This window comes from Temnothorax curvispinosus, unplaced genomic scaffold (genome assembly GCF_003070985.1).
Source record: "Temnothorax curvispinosus isolate PA1 unplaced genomic scaffold, ASM307098v1 QBEX01000525.1, whole genome shotgun sequence".
NCBI classification, from domain to species: domain Eukaryota; kingdom Metazoa; phylum Arthropoda; class Insecta; order Hymenoptera; family Formicidae; genus Temnothorax; species Temnothorax curvispinosus.
The window spans coordinates 2319603-2340326 of record NW_020210305.1 but is presented as its reverse complement, the minus strand read 5'-3'; the positions used below and the strand labels follow the sequence as shown (position 1 = coordinate 2340326).

At 42.0% G+C, this 20724-nt stretch overlaps 1 protein-coding gene and 1 long non-coding RNA gene across 3 annotated transcripts in view; one reads left to right on the top strand and one right to left on the bottom strand.

Annotated features, from left to right (window-relative positions):
* LOC112454707 overlaps positions 1–20724 on the bottom strand; it is a 218199-nt gene that overhangs the window by 17447 nt on the left and 180028 nt on the right. The window lies entirely within an intron of this gene.
* The window catches only part of LOC112454691 (cell adhesion molecule 2-like), an 82980-nt gene continuing 65016 nt past the window's right edge, over positions 2761–20724 (top strand). The window contains exons 1-2 of one of the 2 annotated variants that reach the window (XM_025016210.1): positions 2761–3413; positions 8412–8555. In XM_025016210.1, the coding sequence (XP_024871978.1) occupies positions 8510–8555 (46 nt within the window). In that variant the 5' untranslated portion in view covers positions 2761–3413; positions 8412–8509. Of the gene's footprint in view, positions 3414–6827; positions 7551–8411; positions 8556–20724 lie in introns of those variants that run through there. The other variant, XM_025016219.1, reaches the window with a different exon arrangement.

The window sequence follows — 20724 nt, the reverse complement described above, 5'->3', positions numbered from 1 at the left end:
TCTCTCTCTCTCTCTCTCTCTCTCTCTCTCTCTCTCTCTCTCTCTCTTTCAGGAGTTTATCTAACCTAATTAATCATTAGAGAACTTTAGAGATAATAATGTAACGGAATAGCCAAATTATGCACGCAGTTTTCATAATGAAAAACGTGCAGATGAGCAATGTAGGGATTTACAAAGAAAGGATTATACATCCGTTTTGCTTTAGCATTAACCCAGCGTCTTGATTTCGTCGAAACGCCCCGCGGCGCAATATCGAGTAACAGAGGAGACGAAACGATGCGAAGGCACCTTGCTCTTTGATCCCGCCTCCCACGGAATTTCGTTTCATCTCGAGTATGCGCGCCCGTTCTCCGGCCCCGAGATGAAGCGTATCGCGGGCGTGAACGCTTAACGGTTACCGGTACCCGTTACCGTAAACGCGCGGAACGCGCCCTGTTATATCAATTTCGGTTTGCGGCCCCAAGGCGAAGTCGACCGGAAAGAAGATCGGCGAATTCCGGAAGAGACGACGGTCGATTGCACACGCCTGCGGATGCAAATGAAAAGAGATTATCATCCCGCCTGTACGCAAATATGCGGGCTGCCTCGGATATGCACCTGCGCGGTGCATTACGCAGTTTCTACCGCGTATATTTTCTCGCTGCCCGTCGCGGCCGCCGTCGCTGGGCATCGTTCTTTCGCGCCGGCAAAGTGGAGCGAACGTGCTCTCCAGCGGATACCGGCCGCGAGGAGAGAGAGACAGGGTAAAATTAGTTTCAACCTCTTGCGGTTCCTTCCTCGCTCAGGACCGGATCTGTATGGAAACTAACCGCCTTCTGTTGCGGCTGGCAAGTGAACGGGTCAGTTGATGCAAGCTTCACGATTATATAATATTCTAGTCGAATAGTTCACGGGTTATTATCATTATAAATAATAATTTGCATTTTTTTTATAATTTATTCCAGTTTTTCCCATTATTGATTGTTAATTGAATAAATATCTATTAAATAAAAAAGAGAGGAAACAGGAGAGAGAGAAAGAGAAAGAAGGAGCATAATTATCACTTCGTGCGATCACACTGTTTATCAAACGGCCAGTCATCAACGCATTTAAATAGCTGGCGCAAACAAATCAGTGAATTGGTGTGCAATTGAACGTGCGCCGCGAGTGCCCGGTCGATCGCGATTGTTCGGACAATTAGTCGAACACGAATAATGCCGCGCGCGAGAGCCCCGACGCGAAACTGAATTTACGTGACTTCTGGGTCACGTACAAGTTGCACGTTCGCCAAAGCAACAATAGAATTATCCGCGTCGTGGACGCGCGTTCTGCGAAGGCAGCCGCCTTCGTCTTCGTAAACTTTGATATAGCACGAGCTGGTCTTCTCGCTCGTGATTCGCCGAGCGAGTATCGATCTAACGGGAACGAGAGTACGACGAGTTTAAGAGTACGCGAACGCGATCGTTGCGAAGAGATGGTTTGGCGACCCGAAAATTGCCGCCCGAAAAGTGACGTAAATTACCCGCGGGAAATATATCTCGAAAAGCGGTCGAGAAGAATTATTGTTCCGCCGATTCATCGATAATCACGATTATACCGAAGTAACGTTCTCCCCACCGTTCTGACAATGTACGCACCCAAGTGCCCCCATTTTCAGATACCCCATAATCACCGAGAAGCAAATATTATCACGACACGACACGGCGTAAATAGACGTCGATGATGATCCCCGATGTCTCTCTATAGCCGCGACCCTCAACCTTTCATGAATTATCAATTCGAGATAGTTTATTCGTATCTTCATTCATCCAGCATCCGATTATGTACAATATACGTGCTCGTAATTCTCTTTCAGACATTCTATAATTCTTTTGTGGCATGTATATGCACGTTGTGAAACTCTCAAACCGCAATTAAACATAAAGTCTAGATCTGGAAACGAACGAAATAATGTATACGCGCGCGCTGATCTGAATTTTACAACATATTTTTTTAAGCGGTACCGTATCTGGAGTGGTATTTCCTGAAATATGCACAAAGCACAGACGCCAATCCGGAATTCAGGATGGAATTTATACTTCTCAATTTAAACGTGTAATATCAATAGTAATCGCAAACATAAACTCTCTTTATATTTTTCTTTTAGAGTCTGTGTTCTTTTGATCTTTTGATCGTGCTATTTTAATATCTTTTTATTTAATCTTCAGTTTGAAGCGTTATTAAATTTACGTGTCCTAATTGCATTCGACGATAAAAAACGTATCTGCTGTAAGTCAGAATAAACAAATAATTCTTTTATCTTAATATACCAATTGTTACGTTAAATAAATATATTTAGCTATCATTTATATACCTATAATAATAATTAACAACTTAGACATAAAATTACAAGTATTTTTGTAACAACGTTAACAAGAAATAAAACTCCTTTTATAGTGTATAATTCACAAAAATTACATCTTCGGGAAATGACTGCAAAGGCATGTCTCACCATAAAACCCAATTTCACGATCAGAGAACGAGCTGTTCAGCGACGTCTCAAAATAATAATAATGATAATAATAATAACATAATAAGTGGAAACGGGGGTAATGATCGTGCATAAATCGCTATTCAGCGTTGGGCGCCTCGGCGCTCGTCGACGATCGTCGCCGACTACGCGGCTCGGCGCATGCAGTTGCACCTGCCGGGAACGAGGCGCGCAAGCGCTCAGGTGCTACAAACCGCCGCACGGAGGTAAAACGACGCGCGGTCTCGAGCTTTCGTAGTCGGCATCGGCCATCCGCGACGCGAACTTTCACCCGGTCGACGGTACCGCGCGTGTCGCGGCGCGACTTACAAAGTTGTTTGTTGCGCGCGGAGGAAAGAGAGACATTTTTCACCTCTCACCTACGCAAATTCTGGCTGATATACGCGCAAAAACGTGGCGCGAATTGAAAAATGTGCAGTTGATCTTGGAATTTGAAAAGTTAATCTTCGGATCTTTGTTTTTCGGCGATCGCGCCAGTGCAATTTGCGATCAGCGAGGAAATATGGGGATTAATCCAAGCTGGTGTTTACACATATTTTCGGATTGACTTACGCGCACACGCGCGTGCAAGAACGATGTCTTCTCTTCGAGGACGGTGCCGCACGGGCGAATTGCAGCCGTGCCGCGTCGAATGCAGGCGTTGATTTTATCTATTCCAATCGCGCCCATAGGCAAACGCGTGCACGCGAATGGAAAAACTGTTTGGGAAAACAAAAGTTGCGGGCGGCCAAAAGCGTCGCTGTCTCTAATTTTAATTTCGCCGGCCGTCCTGCCCGGTTTATATAAACCGCGTTTTCGCGTTTTCGATTGCTCGATCGCGCGATGAAACCAGCCGGCCGGAAGAATTTCGATGCTGTCCCCGGAATTGCGGCGAGCCGCTCTTAACCCGGATAGGGCCGCGAAGGTAGGCTGAAATACCGCGGCAGCGCAACCAATGCGGCCTCAAATCGCCCAGCAACGCGAGTTAACGTACCCGCGCGTTTCAAAATAAACCACGGTCACGCTAAAATTTCGATATCGGTCGGAGGCACGATCGCCAATAGCACGAGTTAACAAGTGTATCGTATATTGTCGCATAATATACACAATCGTTGTCGAAAATCTCTTTGTATACCAGAGAATGATAGCAATCGTATAGCGGTGGTACCGATATCCCTGAATTGGTCCACAATGCGAATTAATACGTGCAATTCAAAATAAGTGCGGTTTTGCAAAATTTCAACCGATCGGAATCTCGATCGCGAATGGTATACGAGTTCATATATCCACATTCTCTGCTATTATATATATATACACACACACACAGTATTATATGGAATCATGTAAATTATGCTGCTTGAATTAGCTCACAATTAATGCATTCGATTTGAAATAAATGCGATTTCGCAAATTTTCAGTCAATTGAAGGCCTAAGCTGCCATGTTTATCATACCAGCATACGTGCAATGCGAATTTTTCTTTATCTAAAATTATAGAAATTCGGAATTGAGTGATCCGTGCAGCTTACTTTACTTGATCGATATAAAGTCCATTCCCCGCACAGGCTCAATTATTCGATTGATTATCGACGATCAAGGGATCTATCGCTTTTAAGATTTGCATTTATGATTAAGGAAACGTATTTAATGATCATAATAAAACGTAATAAACTTCCACCAATTTTCTTTCTGTAACTATTAAATTCTTGCATGGTCTTTTTACGGGTAGTATTCAAAGCGAAACTGATAAAATATTGGAGGAATGTTTCATGTACGAGTACATGAGGAGCACACACACACGCTTATATATACACACATCTAACCGAGATTGCTCGTTCGCGCAAAAGCATTGAAATTTATTAAGTAAGGATACAAACGAGGAAATATCCGTTCGATAAATGCGAACGCTGTGCTGAATCGAGATATGATTATCGAAGCGAAAGCTCGTCCCCTTGCGTTTCCGACAAAATTGTGGGAAACCGCACTTGAATCGAGATCTATAGAACTTATAAGACACGAGGGATGGATTGCGAAGTCGAGTTATCGTGTATATACTCAGGCAGAACGATAAGATAATAAAGAGCAAAGGACATTGCGTCCGTTGCTGATTGTGTGAATCGGTATCGGTAGAATAGATGATCGATCGATTATGGCGAAAAGGGCGAAAGCGGAAATGGAGGGCGCGCGTCACATTGGCTTCGATTTTGTATGAGAAATCGAGCGATTTTATCGAGCATATACGCCAATGCATATTGATGAAACGAGAGCGGTGGAAAGCGAGAGCTTTCAGGGGAAAAAAGAAGAAATAAGAGCAATGCACGGCGGGGCTAGAATTTCGTACTCGAAAACGTGGACCGTGTCGCGGCAGATGGTAGTTATGGATAGCGATGAGATCGAAATGACAATTGAATTGGCGACGGTGATAGCGGCAAATATTCCCACGTATTGGCGACTGGAAATCGCACGTGAAATTAGCGATCGACAAGATCGGTACGAAAAATTCACGGTGTTAGAATTTAACAGATTCGGATAAGTACCACGTTAATCTGATCGACAAAATGAAATCTTAGTATTGGACATGTTAAGCGATCTTTCAACAGGTTGTTAATAGAAAGGGACATAAAATTGCGTTACGTTAAAAAATCTCACGTGTAGAAGAGGGATTTTTTTTAACGGAAGGAAATAAACCTGCGTTCTCCTAAGCAAGAGAGGAATGATACTGATACAATGTTAATTTGATACAATATTTAAAGTTAACATTCAGTCAAGAGAGGCTAACCCAATCTTGTCCAGAGGGGAATATTTACAGTATCGATCAAATATTTCCCCCTAGGACTAAGTTCTTAACTTTCATCGCATGATGGCAAAAAGGTTCGTCTTGGGTGATAAAATCCTCTTCGTTTATTCATATCGTAATACTGCCGTCGGAAGAATTTCCTCGTGAAGGCAGAGTCGACATAGATACAATAAAAAGTACGGTGGTGTGTGAATAAGTCAGGAATGGGTAGGCACATCGCCCCTTATTCGGACGTATCCGAAGGGGAATATTCGCTGACAAATCGATTCTCATAGGCCACACACGATCGGGCCGTCCGTCGAGCGTCGTGCATGGGATTGTGTTTCGCGCGGCCCGGCCGCCTGCGCACGTGAGTACGGAGGGGAAAAAACGGGAACAAGGGGAATGCGAAGATAGTCTTGCCGAATAAATAAACCATGGCGACCCTACAATTGTGAGTTCCAGCAGACCTATCGAACTTTCAAACTTGGAATCATTTACGAATGTGGCGTGGCGTGGCGTGGCCGTTGCAGCCTCGAGATAAATCGCGTGTGAAGGTATCGTACTACCTACGCGCGAACCACGACATGAAACAATATTTCTCGCTTCGCTCGCGGCTCTCTATCGATATTGTACGCCGCATAAAACTTCGTAATCGTGTTTAGGCTTGTCGAACTTTTCGTTTCGGCGTTCCAGCTCGCTTCTACAACTCGGTACCTTCGATGATGTAGAATATAGACCATGAAGAAAAATGAATGTACATATATAGTCGGAAATCGCCATATCTACACAATTCATAAATTCGAAAAAAACAATATGCAGTAGGTCAAATCTAGTCAGTTTTAGCTTTCGGTATCAAATGCACACGTGGCACGGAAATTGTATTACTGCTAATTTCCGGCTGCCCGATGATGCTGCACCGTAAAATCAAATATGTAATATTACTTCCGTAGAGTAACTTCGAATTGAATACCCGAATGTTATGCCGAGGTAGCAAAGAAAAGCTTTCCGAGGTATGATTTCCGATGCACGTTGCACATGTGGCTCGGATCAACGAGCGATACTCGTGGGTAAACGGAATCCTCGCAAGATACATCCCAATTATAAACACAAATCACTATTTCGAAGTTAGGCATCAGGTCAGCCCCGCTTGATAAACAGCACCATCCCGTTCGATCTCCACGCTCATTAGCAGCGACCGTTGTGCAATCCATGCGTCATCTCTGTACCTATCTATCTCCTCTGCCTGCGCGACGATCGATCGGCGAAGCGATGTATACATCGTATCGGCAACTTCCTCCTAAGAGCGTTGCTCTGTCGCGCGCGCGGCTGATGCGACGTCTCGATGCCGGACGACGCCCGGGACTTGCAACGCAAACTCGCAACAAGTTGCATTTAAAATCCGCATCTACTGTCCGTAGGAGCAGTTGCGCGGCAGTTTCGTCTCTTTTCTTCTCCTCCCATTCTCCTCCGCTCGCCTAGCGCATCGCGTCCCCCCCCCCCCCCCCCGGAAACCCCGTCAAATCGCCGAGTATTCTCGACTGATTCGGGCTATTCAGACAAGAGCTCGCCCGAGATTTCCCGTCCGCTCGGCCCCAGGATTATCCCTGAAATTCGTTATGAATTCATTCAGGGGTATACTACGCCGCACGGATTGAGCTGCGTTTGGTACTGCCACGGCGGTCTTCTGTCTTGACAGCTGGTAATTATTAATGAGATTAACTCGCTCATTTCGAGTGGAATGTATAGGTGGAGGGAAACGCAGGATTGCTCGGTCGTCTCTATTTTTGGGTGTCGCGGCGCCGTTCTGCTTTATTCATGCGCCTCAATAATTTTTATGCTCGCTCATTAATTCGGCTCCATCTTTACGGTGGTCGTTGAAAAGCACGCCGTTTTCCTCGCAAATGCGAATTAAAAGGCGTTGCACTTTGACTTACGACTCCTCGCGACAGGGAAATCCAGTTAAGCAGCGGGCCACGTGGAATTACCGGAATTTCTCGACCGAAAGCTTCAAAGATGAAGAGCACTCGACTTGCTACGGAACGAACGCTTTTAGCACCTTACTTTGGTAAAGTAAAGAGAGAGGATAGAAAGAGAAAGAAAACTTTCAGTCGTGAAAAATTTTTAACTGGCGGGGTAAAAGGAAGAATGTCGCGGGAGGTCAGTTCCCACAAGAATGCGCCAGGATGGAGGCGCCGGATGTCAATCCGCGGATATTGGGTTAGATTCTTTCAGATGCCTCGTTTTCTCTCAACTGACAACCAATCGAAATATCCTTCGGTATAAAGTGAGTAAGCGCCGCGACCGGGTAAATATAAGTCGCGAGTAAATATATGCGGGATAAGGGGGTCGCGCCCCTTAACTGCGTATACGTTTCTTCCCTGGGTCAGACGCATAGTGAAAACACAATAACCCGCGGCAATCATTAAATTTAATTGACAGTGGAATAACGAAGAAGCTCGCCGCTAATTAAGACCTGGCGCGATGGGCATTCTCGCGCGTGCCTGGCGAGTTCGCCTCTTTTCCGCTTTTTTTTTCTCTTTTTCGCTATCAATTCTGCAATTGTCTCTAACGCTATGGATGTGCCATGCACAATTCTTTTTCGCTTGAACTAACCGTGCCGTGAACGCGCCTCCGAACCAACTAACGCGTGGCTGGTGATTAAATTCAAATAGGGTAGTTGGCAGTTTCGTATAAATGGGACAACACGGTGATTATCCAAATAAGCTTTATTATCTATGGAAGTAGGATTAAATTGTAATTATTAGATTAGAAAATAATGAGAGTGTAATTAATAACTGTCAGAAAATTAAGAGCGATGATCATTAGCTTTTTACTACAATAATTATCCCGTTGATCCATTTATTGAAAATGCTCAATTAAGCTCTCGATAGATACTATAATCAATTTCGTGAAATTTGAAGTAATCGACATGAGAGATTGCGCTTTAAATTTTTAACCAAAAACCAGATCGATTTTGAACATCCACGAGATTAATGGATTCAAATTGTATCAAATTAATCTTTTTGACGTGAACTGATGGGAGGTGTTCATTGGCGTACGTTTCCCATCTACGCTGCGTGTGGACAAACGCTTCGTTTTTTTTTTTTTTTTTCATTGCTATTACGCGACATTTCTGTGACGTCAGGAAGAAGAGAATTGTTGGCGAGATCGCCGCCAGTCGTCGAGGAAACTGGGTGAAAATTACGAATCGTGGACCGGAGGGTGCGCGAGCGCCGCCGAGCGATGGATTTTATGTTGCTGCTCCTCGTGATGCTGCTGAGACAAGAGGGTGAGTGCTTTCACTTACGCGAGCTGCTGCGCTTTCGAGCGCACGAACGCACATCGGTCTCATCCCGCAAACGCGTGCTTGTCCCTTCGCTACATCCACTTTAAAGGATAAACATCCTCTTTCCACCACCCTCCTCTCTCTCTATCTTTCAGCGATGACTTCCTTTTTTTACTCGCCCCTAAGGATGCTAACTACTGCGCTGTATTTTAAGCACGTGCTTCGAGAAAGCCACAAAGACTGTGAAAAGCCATTCGCGAGAATCGGTCTCGCTCGTGAAAATCCTTTAAGCGTTAAAATTGTGATGAAAATCTGATTGCGTTACATATTATATGTACCTTTTAAACTGTCGCGTAACGAGTATGACAAATCGAAACATTTGTCGGCTGAATTATGCATTATAAATATGCGTACATTTCTGTCCATTACGGAAACAAGTGCATATACGGAAACGAAACGTAGACATGGCATTGTTCTCTAACCTGTTAATATAGATATACACTATATTTATAAAAACTTAAATTGATTCTCTCTCTGATATTACATTATTCAATTATATTATTTATAAATTTAATGATTATAATTAAGATTCAATACGCGGTAATTTTTGTACCTATCTTTGTGCTCCATATAGTAACATTTTTCCTTCATATATTTTATACTACTACAGTAATACATATAAAGTTTTACATTTAACCAATTGGATTTTTTACCTCGTCGATAAAATATAAAAGTTATTATCTTAATTATTATCTTGATTAGACGAATTATATTATAATTTTTAGTGAAAGAAAATAAAATAACGCTATTTATAAGAATTATTAAAAATTAGTAAAATTCTCATCAGTTCAGAGTTCGAGAAATAATTAAATAAACGTGAGTAAACACAGTGTGAAACGCAGCTGCGCCATAATTTATAATTACGTGAAATAATCTGACTTATTGTTAGATGGGAATTGCAATCGGAAAGGATAGTTTTCACCGAGTGGCATGGTTATCATATCGCAAATAAAACATAACTGTTGAAATTATAACTTAATAATAGCGTGCTTGATACCAATCAATTTTATCGTAAATCAGACAAATTACCGGGACCGAAACATACGGCATTTCCAAGCGATATCAAAAGCGACGTTCGCAAACTGATACCATGACATTTCACGTACGAATTACACAAACTCGGGCTTGATATAGAACACCAATCAAGCTTGTAGACGATAGTTTCGCTTTCCTCACGATCCGTCTTTAACAGTCGGGTTCAAGATCGTCGTCATTAGTTAGCCCCCTCTGGCTAAGGTATATATAGTTCAATGGGTCTATCACGAAGAGCATAACAGCCGAAGATGCGTACGTTGCAGACGATGTATAGCTCATAGTGGTTCTCAAATTTTAATATCTCGACTCCGCCGCCGCCGCGAGATACATAAATTTATTTAAAGCTTTCACGACGGCGCATAATTTGGTGCGCGATAAAGCGCAAGTTTTATGACGCGTCTCGGGATAATGCGCTTTAAAAACAAACGCGTAATAAGAATACGCATAACTTGCATAATTCACTGCGGAAACGGCGTCTGACGGTTGTTTCCTAACAGTTCAGACACATGGTATAGAACGTGGTATAGAATCACATATGCGCATATCTTTCTCTTGTTTAGATACATAAATATCGCGATACACTAAATCACAAAAAGTTATATTTCATCTGCGTGAATTATTGAATTATGATCCAAAGCGAACAGAAAGAAAATAAACCAGCTTACAAAATTTACTAGAAAGCATAATTAAAAATTTAACAAAAGATGTTTCACGCTGTGTTAAACGCTGTAAGATACATCTTGTATTAATGCTCCTTGTTATCAAGAATTAAATAATATGATGTCTTCTGGGTTTTTCGAAAAGCTTTTCTCTTTCCTTTTTGTTTACGAGAACTTGCTAGAGAATTCAAGTTGGTAGTAGGTTGCAAATAGCACTTTGAGAATCACTGAGACGTACATATAGTGTAGTTACCTACAAGCTAAACCCATCCCTACGCTAAAGTTTCCTCTACCGTTCTATACCCAAGTATTTGATAGCTCTTGTAATTTCCAAATGGCCGTTCCCCATCTCGTTTGTGCGGTTCTTTTTTTTTCGATGATCTGTTCTTCCTTTCTCTGCAGTTTAGCCCCCAATCTGAGTACGTAGCCTAACGAGGATGAAAGGTTGAGCTCGTTTTAAGAGCAAAGAACGTAAGGAACGGTTAAAAAATGACGCTATTTCTAATTACATTCCGCCCGTTCCTTCCCGGTTATCATAATTTCAACGAGGGTGCACGCAACGCAAAAAAAATAGAAGTCAAATGAGGGTGAATTAGAAACTCGAGAAGAGAAAGAGGAAGAAAGAGAAAGAGAGTCGAGGGTGCGCGTTGAGTAAGAGAGCAGAGTGCAGGATGGCTGGGATTTATTACGTTCCGGTAGGCGGCTAGGCGGCCGAGGGAGAAGCGGCGAAGAAGCGAGCGTTACACCGTGGCGAAATAAAAGTCTCACGTTAAGGCAAGGCAAATGGTGTAAAAGTCAAAATTAAATGGGCAGAGACGAAACGAGTTTGGGAGCGGTTAAAAGGTTACGATCGCCGAGATATTAAGTAACTGCGAATATGGAGATGCTTTCTATATCAACTGCCGGCGAATATCTACGGAGATCACCTGAGATTTTGCCTCCGTCACGTCGACACGTGAAATAACAGTTTGCGGTTATGAAATTTCGCGACAGTAAAGTTTGACATACACGTCTCGCGAGTGAAGAATCGAATGGAACGCAGACTTCAGTAAAACGAATAGCAAGAATGATATAATAAAATAAACATGGGAACCAGCGAATGTTTGTCTACTGAAATTACTTTTACACAATAAATGCAGATAAGTCAATTGATAACTAAGAAATTATGACAATTAATTGCGAATAATGTTTTTTGTTTATTTTGATTTTATTAACAATTTCTGTGATCAATCGCGAGAGCTGTATAGAGAGCTCAAATGGAGATGCAAAGGAATACGAGAACGCAGAAACGAGCTGATAAAATAATGAAGAAACTGCTACGTTCTTTCTCGGGAATCGTACGGATAGCTTTTTTTTTTATCGGTTGTATCCTCGGCAGGAAATGAAAAGCGTTTTGACCAAAGAGAGAAAAGTGCATCGCCCCATACATATCAATATGGAGAGCGTATGTACCAAGATGTACCTGATATAAAATTTTAAATCCGTGAACTTGAAGTCTATACACATATACAAAGCGAGTATTCGCGTCGACTCGGTTAGCATAAATAAATAAAAGATGCATCGAACACTTCGGCGTTGCAAGTTTTTCTTTCTCAGATAAGTCATCCGCGAAGATCGCAAATTGATGGCATAATTAGACAATAAAAAACAGAAATATCGAAACGTTTGTTGGCTCTAATAATTTTTAAAAATAATTGGCAACAATAATAAGTATATTTTATACTTATTTCCAATCTATTGAAAAATCTTTAACTTTTTATGCTCAAAAGATGATATTCGATAGAAAAATGATATCCAGAAGTGACAAAGTTTGCTGAATTAATAAAATTTTACATCTACAAATGAAAGAAAGGTTATCCAGAACAGGGTCTTTCCCGAATTTTTATTTTTTTTGCGGCTCTATAGGTAAAAATGTTTGTTGTGACTCCGACAGTGATTCCCTATTCTGGATAATTACTGAAAAAAAAAAGAAGAAAGTCTCGCCACAGTTTGATCAATTTGTGATATCTCAGATTGCTTAAATTCCCACGACAGATTTCTTTTTGCTTTTTTATTCGCAGATGTAAACTTCTATTAATTTAGAAAACTTCGTCACTTTTTTTAAGTATAAAAAGCTAAAGACATTTTTTATCAATCTGTCTGCTATGGAAAAATTCTATTACCTATAATATTAGTTAAATTTTTTATCTAATAAATATCTTATTATACCTTTTCGTTTTTATTTTACCGACATAATTTTTATAAATTGTTCTACGAATTCATATTTTCTGTTACGATACTTATTACCATAATAAGTACCTTGCTTTGACGTTAATCCTTCAAATTGTTAATTGAAGGAAATGATTAGTAGGCAATTAATGCGCGCACGTTAACAACCCTGTCTGCTATTTGAGTATCAAGAGATACATCGAAGAGAGGTTGGTAATTAAATTTCCTATGGGCAATTTGTTTCGTCTTGTTTGCTTAGTCTCAAGGCTTTTGGACATACGACACCGCGTGTGTGTACAAACACGTGGATCAGTGCACAAAGTTCTCCGATTTACGGTCCGGAAACGACGAGCAAGTCATTTAACGGCGCGAGTTCTACCATATGTATCATGAAACTGAGATTATCGAGTATTTGTTTGTGCAATGATAGCGAGAATATCAATACATCTCATTCATACATAATTACGTATAGTCGCGTATACGAACGTTTAATAGGAATCAAGAGCTAGTGTTTATTTCTCCGAGTATGTGATATCTTGGAAATTAGAACACGTTGTCGTGTGTGTGTGTCATTATCGTAAAATTATGAAAATTATAAAAATAGCTACGGCACCGGAAATCAGTTCTATGTCAACAGGTGTGCGCAGTTATACGTGTAACAGACCGCGAATTAAGCGATCGCTCGAAACGATACACCGCACACGTTATAAAGTGCCCGTGTCGACAAGTCTGGTAAAACGAAAAATCGAAGGCCGAAAAATTGTCGCCCGATTGGAAGGAGAAGAAAATACAGCGACGCGCCCCAGGGCATTCCGGCATTCCGCCGACAATACCGTATGCATTTTCGCGCCCCGATGTAATAAAGCTGATGCAGAAATGCGCGAAACTTAATTTCCCGTCCCTCGGCGTGGAGGCTGCTGGAATTTGAATTTTTCTGCGTGGTCTCGTATTCATGTCTAGTGAGAAACGGTTCGGTTTTTCAGAGAGAGAGAGAGAGCACACGGGCGTATAAAAATGTCGCAGAGCGTAAAAAGTGCAAGCGGAAGTTCCTGCGCAAAAATCCATGCTTCTCGCGCTCAACATTCAACGGGCTCTCATATTGATGGCTAACTCCTTCGCGCGCGATGAAAATATGTCAAAGGAACGGAACTACCGAGTGTCGCGCCATAATTTATCGATCGGGTCGCAGAGAAAAAAGGTGAAAAATGAAGGGCATGCGAAGGAAGCGCGGCTGGATGATTGACGCGCGTAACGAAGATGAATTAAAGAGCGGGGCCGATTTATCTGGATGGCTATCGCGAAGGATCCTCGACAAATTTCCTTGCTCGCTCTAATACGAGAGGCGGATTTGCAACGTTATCATTCATAAGTATGCAGGAGGTTGTCAATAAAGTCACATAATACGAAAAAGAAAGAAAAAAGACAACATGAAAAAGATTAAAATAATTACATTAATGTGGCTCACATAATGTAATTAGTTGTTAGAAAAATAATAATATAATAATTAATTAGTAAAATTAAAAAATTAAAAAAATATTTAGACATATGCGCGTGCAAAATTTGCCGCTGTAAATTGTCCAATATGTGTAAATGTATTTCTGGCCAGACCTGTGGCAAACTGTTTTGTGAAAATCTCTCGCCGTTCGTTCGCCGACGAGAATGTAAACGTCCAGGCGTTGCCGGACTTAAATCGAAAACGCACTCCAACGAGGCGAGTTATATCGCTTCCTCGGCCGCGCGACTCCCTAGAGCAGCCAGTCCGTTCGCCTGATGAAGATAAAACGGGATAATTATAGAGCCTATCGGGGATCGCGGCGTGGCTAAATTTCGTCGGGGCACGCGAGACCGTCGAACATTGGGCGCGGCAATAAAGGTAAAACCGGAGCTTCGGCGGCGATGCGGGCGGCGGCGGCGGCGGCGGCGGCGATGAAAAAGAAGAGAAAAGAATAAACCCGCGGACGTGCATAGCCGGACGAAACAAAAAGCATGGCCGAGAACATAGAAAATAGAGCGGGCGCGAAAGAAGCGAGAGGCGCTTAATTTTTCATACAAAATAGGTGCATCTGCGTTCGGCCGACCGCGCGTGCTCCCACGGCCTCGCTAATTATTTCTAACTCATTCTTTTTTCATCCGGCTTCTTCTATTTCGTGACTAGCGGATGCTGCTGGCAGATGCGGTTACCGTTGCCGTTGTTGCTGCCGCCGTTGCCGCTCTCGTAGCACGCGTTCAAAGACGGTCGCTGTCGCTGCTCGCAAACTTCCTCCTCGCTAATCGCCCTGGAGCACGCAAATTCCACCTTCCGTCCCGCATCGCGTTTTTTCTCATTTTTCATTTTATATTATCGTATTCTGCTCTAAAGAAAAAACTGAGCTAACACCATTAGGCTGATGTTATCAAACCTATCGTATGATAGCAATTGGAGGAACCTCGAGAAGCACCTCGGGAGCACTTATGAGACTTATGCTTTAGCGAAAAAGCGCTGCTCGAAAATAGAAGCATTCAGATGTTCTATTTTAACATATAAACCATTTTTTTTTTGTAATTATGAAAGTATAATTTTTTACGGTAATGTGTGGGCCACTTTTTGAATGAAATCTGTTTTAAAGATTCCATATAAAATTAGAAAAGAATTGAAAGTACGTACACATTGATTTTTCTTCTTTCTCTCTCTCTCTTTCAAACTTTGCCTTACCTTTATTTTCTCTTACGAAGAAAAAAGAAGTTTTAAAGAAGTTCCTTCGTAAGAGAAAAACTATCGATTGCAAATCGCAGTTTCAGTAATTACCCTGACATAAGCTTTCGCTAGAGTGAAGCAGTATCGTCAAATTCTCGTTGGCTAAATGTACACTCTAATAGCTTTCTCCACCTCTGATCTGTCGTATCCACTTTCTCCCTTCCTCTCGGCTCTTTCTTTATCGCGTTTATTCCCTTAGCTTTCGTGAAAAGGCGCTCGACCAAGTGCGATCTCAGCACTTTCCATCGTCGTTTCCCTCGGTGTTTCGACCTACTCGAGACGGAAACGAAATGTCCTCGATGGGTCAAGCACAAGTTTCGTCTTCTTGCTGAAAAAAAGATGATCGGAGTACAACCGCCTTCAAAAATTTTATATCAGTTTTACTGGTATTCCAATATCTTGTTTCCTAAGGGATACATCTCATTAACCATTTGTATCTTTCAAAATTTTTCTCATTTACTATTGTATAATAGTTTTAATCTCTCTTGTATCTGCAAACTGATTGTACCAGTCAATTGCACGATTTTCTGCATCAAAGGAAGAGAGCAATTATTTAACATCCAAGGGAGTAATTTTTTAACTTCAATTTTGATATTCGCGAAGTTATTGCATACCGATTAATCTTCTTGACGTTGAAAATGGTTCTAAATCCTTTCTTTATTCTCCTATAAAATTGCATCTACTGGGGGCTGCAATAAAATTCTATTTTACGCAACATTTTTAAAACATAAGAAAAATAACGATCTATATGGAATTGTGACGCAGCCTCGTCAACGAATAATAATCAATGGACGGGAGAACGCGTTCGATAATAATGGCTGAGGAACTTTTGACGATAATATACTACATTACGGGATCCACGTTGGATTTAATTCTCGCGATTTTTACTTCCGGGATGCTAATGGCACCAGTTTAAAAGTCAGCCCTTACCGTCTTTATCGGTAACTTCTTTCATTATACGAATAGTTACGCTTGCATATTTTATATCTCCGACTTTTACTCCCAACCAACCTACTTTTTTTCTCACCAGTTCCGTACTTTGTTACCTCACTCGCCTTCCCGCGTTTCTGCCTCCCGTAAAGCTCCTTTCGCGGAGGAGGTAAATTTAAGTCTCGATCTAACGACTCCGCGAGAAAATTTCGCGATCATGGAGCAATCGAAGGCGTTCATTTCCGCCAAACGCGACGCCGAGAACTATTTCGTGTCGCATTACGGACACGGCATTACGGGCGCGGCTTTCAAATCGCGGGATCGAACTCGCATCGGCGCCGCGGCGCTTTAATCGACGACAAAATCGATACGCTTGCCAATCCACGACCAAATAATTGACATTATATAAAGTATTCAGGTTGCAATCGCCGAGGTCGTTTAAGCCCGGCGCTCGTGCGGTAGTAATTTTCAATTCCGCGGGAAACGAAATGTCATAACGTTGTCACGCGAAACGACGTTAATTGTGAAACAAAGTGACGGGTTTAAAAGGGTGTAACGGAATGCAAAATTATCGGTGAATTTGTCAGAACTCAATTTAAAGCAATTTGCGCTTGCTCTCGCACGCGAGCGCGCTTGACGTTTTCCCACAAATAAACAACGAAGCTGAACGATCGGATATTGCTCGAACAAGCTTATATTACATTTCTCTCGCGTATATCTCTGTTATATTATACTCGTCCTTTTGTGTGATACGCGTTGATGGTCAATTCCTGAATTGGCATTAACGATATAAGTGAGGGCATGGTTTTTACAGAATATCGAGAACTCTATTACCTGCAGTAAAGACGATATTAAAACAAAATTAAAGTAGCAAGAAATATACAAAGAATCACGGTGTTAAAGCTCGATCAGTGATATATCCATGCAGTATGCCATCGAACATTATTTTTAGACTATCGCGCAAAATTGCTTCATTCAGCATTACATTATACGTTTAAAGCAGATTAACGAATATCGATTCGCGATGTAATTTTGTTACCGTCGTCTGGCTAGTTTAAAATCGCCTGCATGACTGGAGATACGATTTTTTAAAATTACATTAGCGCATTTACCGTAACAAACTTTAAAATAATATCAGAGATAGATGGTACCAAAATTAATTTCATCTAAACGGATCTTTGTTACGTATGTATATGAGAATATCACCGCAACTTTGCATCGACTTTCCACAGACCGACTAACGCACGATATAAAACGGTCTAATGAAGATTCCGCTCATTAACATCTGACTAACGAGCGCGTTTCGACTGAATAACCGCACGACAAGAGTATTAAGCTCGCTCCGCCTGTTCACCAGTCGTGTGAGCCTGATCTCGCAATCGGATACCATTATTTCTTTTTATTTTCTTTCATCCGCGATTTTCAGCGTTCCGTCTCTCGTGGTCTATCTGTCGGAAAGCAGGGGATCCGCAGTTTGATGCAGCGCCGGCAGGACGGACGATGTAATTAAAGGTGACACTGTCAGAGCGCGGCAGGACACAGTCGTACAATTACGACGAATAAAATTTAACGAAGTGTGCATCACGCGCGCGGTGTCACTCGCGGATTCGCGCACGTGGTTAATTAAGCTCGCTCGCTCGCTCACTCGTTCGCTCACTCGTCGGCCCACCCTGGGTAACTTGATCCACGCGCGATTCCCAGTCCACCGAGGTATGTAAATCGAGTTCTGTCGTTTCCTATGGCCTGGATCGTATAATTTTCCATCCGCGTCCGGGATCAGAGAAAAATAGCGGGGAGGACGAGCAAAAGAAGAGGGAACGAGGGAAAGGGATAAGTAAAAGAGAGAGGAAAAACGGAACTCGGCGATCTCATGTTCGCGAAGGTATTTTCGTTTCGGTGGGATTGCGGAGGCTTTAGTCCTCCGGATTATATTTCCATTACGCTGTTTGCCGAGTAAGTTACACTCTAATGTTACGCGATATATGTATATATATATATATATATATATATAATACGGGAGATAATCCCGCTAAGAAAGGAACCGATTAACGACAAAACAATTCGCGCACGCGATAGCGGAACGCCTCTTTATTATATACGTTAGAGTGTACACCCGCGATAAGCAAACCGTTCATTTCACGCCACGTGCATTATTCCGGTTCTCGTATCGGACGGGAATATATATATATATATATTTAATCCTTTGATGGGAATTTGCAATCCCCAATCGTAGGAAACAATCACCACGCGAGAGAGCTCATTTTAAATCCGACATTCCAGCACGTACCTACACATGCATCTCTTAACGACTCGTTTGTTAACAAATACGCGTGTCAAACTTAGCTGTTCGTTTTATCGACAAACGTGCCAAACCGAATCTGCTCGCGGTCCGTCTTCTCGTCGTTCTCATCGCGGAAAATTCCGTTCGAGCTTCGCCGAACCGCCGGAATGTGCCCAGATCTTGTTACGGAGTTTAAAATGTAACACTGACTGCCTGAATCCCGAGGGACCCGGCTTCTTTTCTCCGTTCCCTTCTCTCAGGCATGCATTCTCGTTTCCAATTAATTCTTCTATTTTCTTTCGACCGCGTTCCTCTACGCGGCGAGGAGACGTATGTACGGAAGACCGTCGGAGAAGCTCCGAATTAGTCCCGTAAATGTATTCCGAGTGTTATCGCCACAGTTGTATACTATATATTACAAGCTGCTTCCCGTAATAGCTTCTTCACGTCGGAAATTGTACCGCGACGAAGAAATAAATCGACGAACTTACGGGTCAGCGGTATCCCAAGTTTTCTGTGAATTTCGGAGCGATTCCGTTTGTCTCGGCAGAAAAATAATTTACGCTTTTCGCGTCAAATCCTTACCTTTCTCCGTCGTATGCGCGCGCGGTACTGCCGCGTCTGTGTTTTTTCAGACTGACTCCGCCAGCGTGAATTAATTTCTCCCCGTTTTTCCAGTCGCGGACTTTTTACAGATTTTCATTCTGATCGTGTCTCGGCCAAAAGCATTTCTGTTTCCCATTTCAATTTCTCGTCGCCTCGCGTTTCGAGACACTTAAATTTCTTTCGCGCGAACGTGATTACGCGATTCATACATTCCGCGTCACGCAAACAGATGTTGCGCGAATTTACGTAGCCTAGTTATATCAAATCATGCAGCCCGGAGTTGATCGAACTTTTGGTGCTGTGTCAATTTCAAGTTCCGCGACTTGCGTTAAGTCTCCGTCACACTTGCGATACGACTACGTACTACGTAGATAAATTATAAGAGGGATTCTCAGATTTTAAGCCAACAAATAATCAAACGAAAAAATTTACGATACATAGAGATTAAAAAGAAAGTCTTTCACTTAACTTTTATTTCTGATATCTTTGCATCTTATTTAATTCCAAGTTAAATTGTACAGAGAGAATTGAAATATATATCTTTCAGGTGTATATATGAGGTTAATTAAAATTAATTATATAGCTGCTTCTGTAAATATAATTCTCAAGAGATATGTTTTATTTTTCGTGTAAGCAACAACTCGCTGGAAGCTAAGCTGCCGCGCAAAACGGCATTGCGCTATATTCGCATTCCGGTGTAATTAGAAATAATACTTCCCAGCGCGGAGACCGCATAACGATGAGAGCAGCGTAATGTTGGAAGTGTACGACGGCAAAAGAAGACCGAGAGTGCAAAAGCGTGATACGTAAAATGTAAATTTCACGCATTCTTATTTTTTCTCGTCGCGGTAGCAGCGGCGCATAACACTTTTTGCCGGCTGTACAATGCACCGGGCAAATTTGAATCTACGGCCGAACAGAACACGCGGGAATATACTTTAAACCCTTCGCATAATTACTCGTAACAGGATATAAACGGGGAGCTCTAGTTGGTCCCAGTTATTTATGCCGAATCCGACTTTAGCGCACCGCGCGCATCTCTCGCGTGCCCATATTAATTTCCGCGAAAATTGTTGCATATGCGTCTAATTACTAGGCCGGATGACAAAAAGCATTATTCTGGATGCGTAAAACTATATTTGCCACGTGCTCCTACAGGACTACAGGCGTGCGTTTCTGTGAACGTTTCGCTACGTCCTTGCTAAATTTTGGCAAATTTTCAAGCCGTTTAATATAAATGATACAACGGCAAAAGCAAATGCATAATAATGACTATTGTCACTCACCAAGTCTAAAGTTACTTCACGAACATCATATATGATAACGTTCGTTGAGCGCAAGAGGATAAAAAGGATGAATTTAATTCACCCAAAAAATTTGGATTAGGCAATCTTTTTTTCTTAATTATTTTCGCAAATTATTGTCGCTCTTTTATAATTGCTATATACAATATGAATTTCGCGTTAATGTGTAATTTCGCACTTCGCATAATTTTCGCACTTCGCACAACGCGTAACTCGTTTTCATTTGACATTCGTTTTGTAACAAGGCGAATTCATGTCATGTAACGAGAAAGAGAGATAGAGAGAGAGAGAGAGAGAAAGAAAGAGAGAGAGAGAGAGAGAGAGAGAGAGAGAGAGAGAGAGAGAGAGAGAGAGA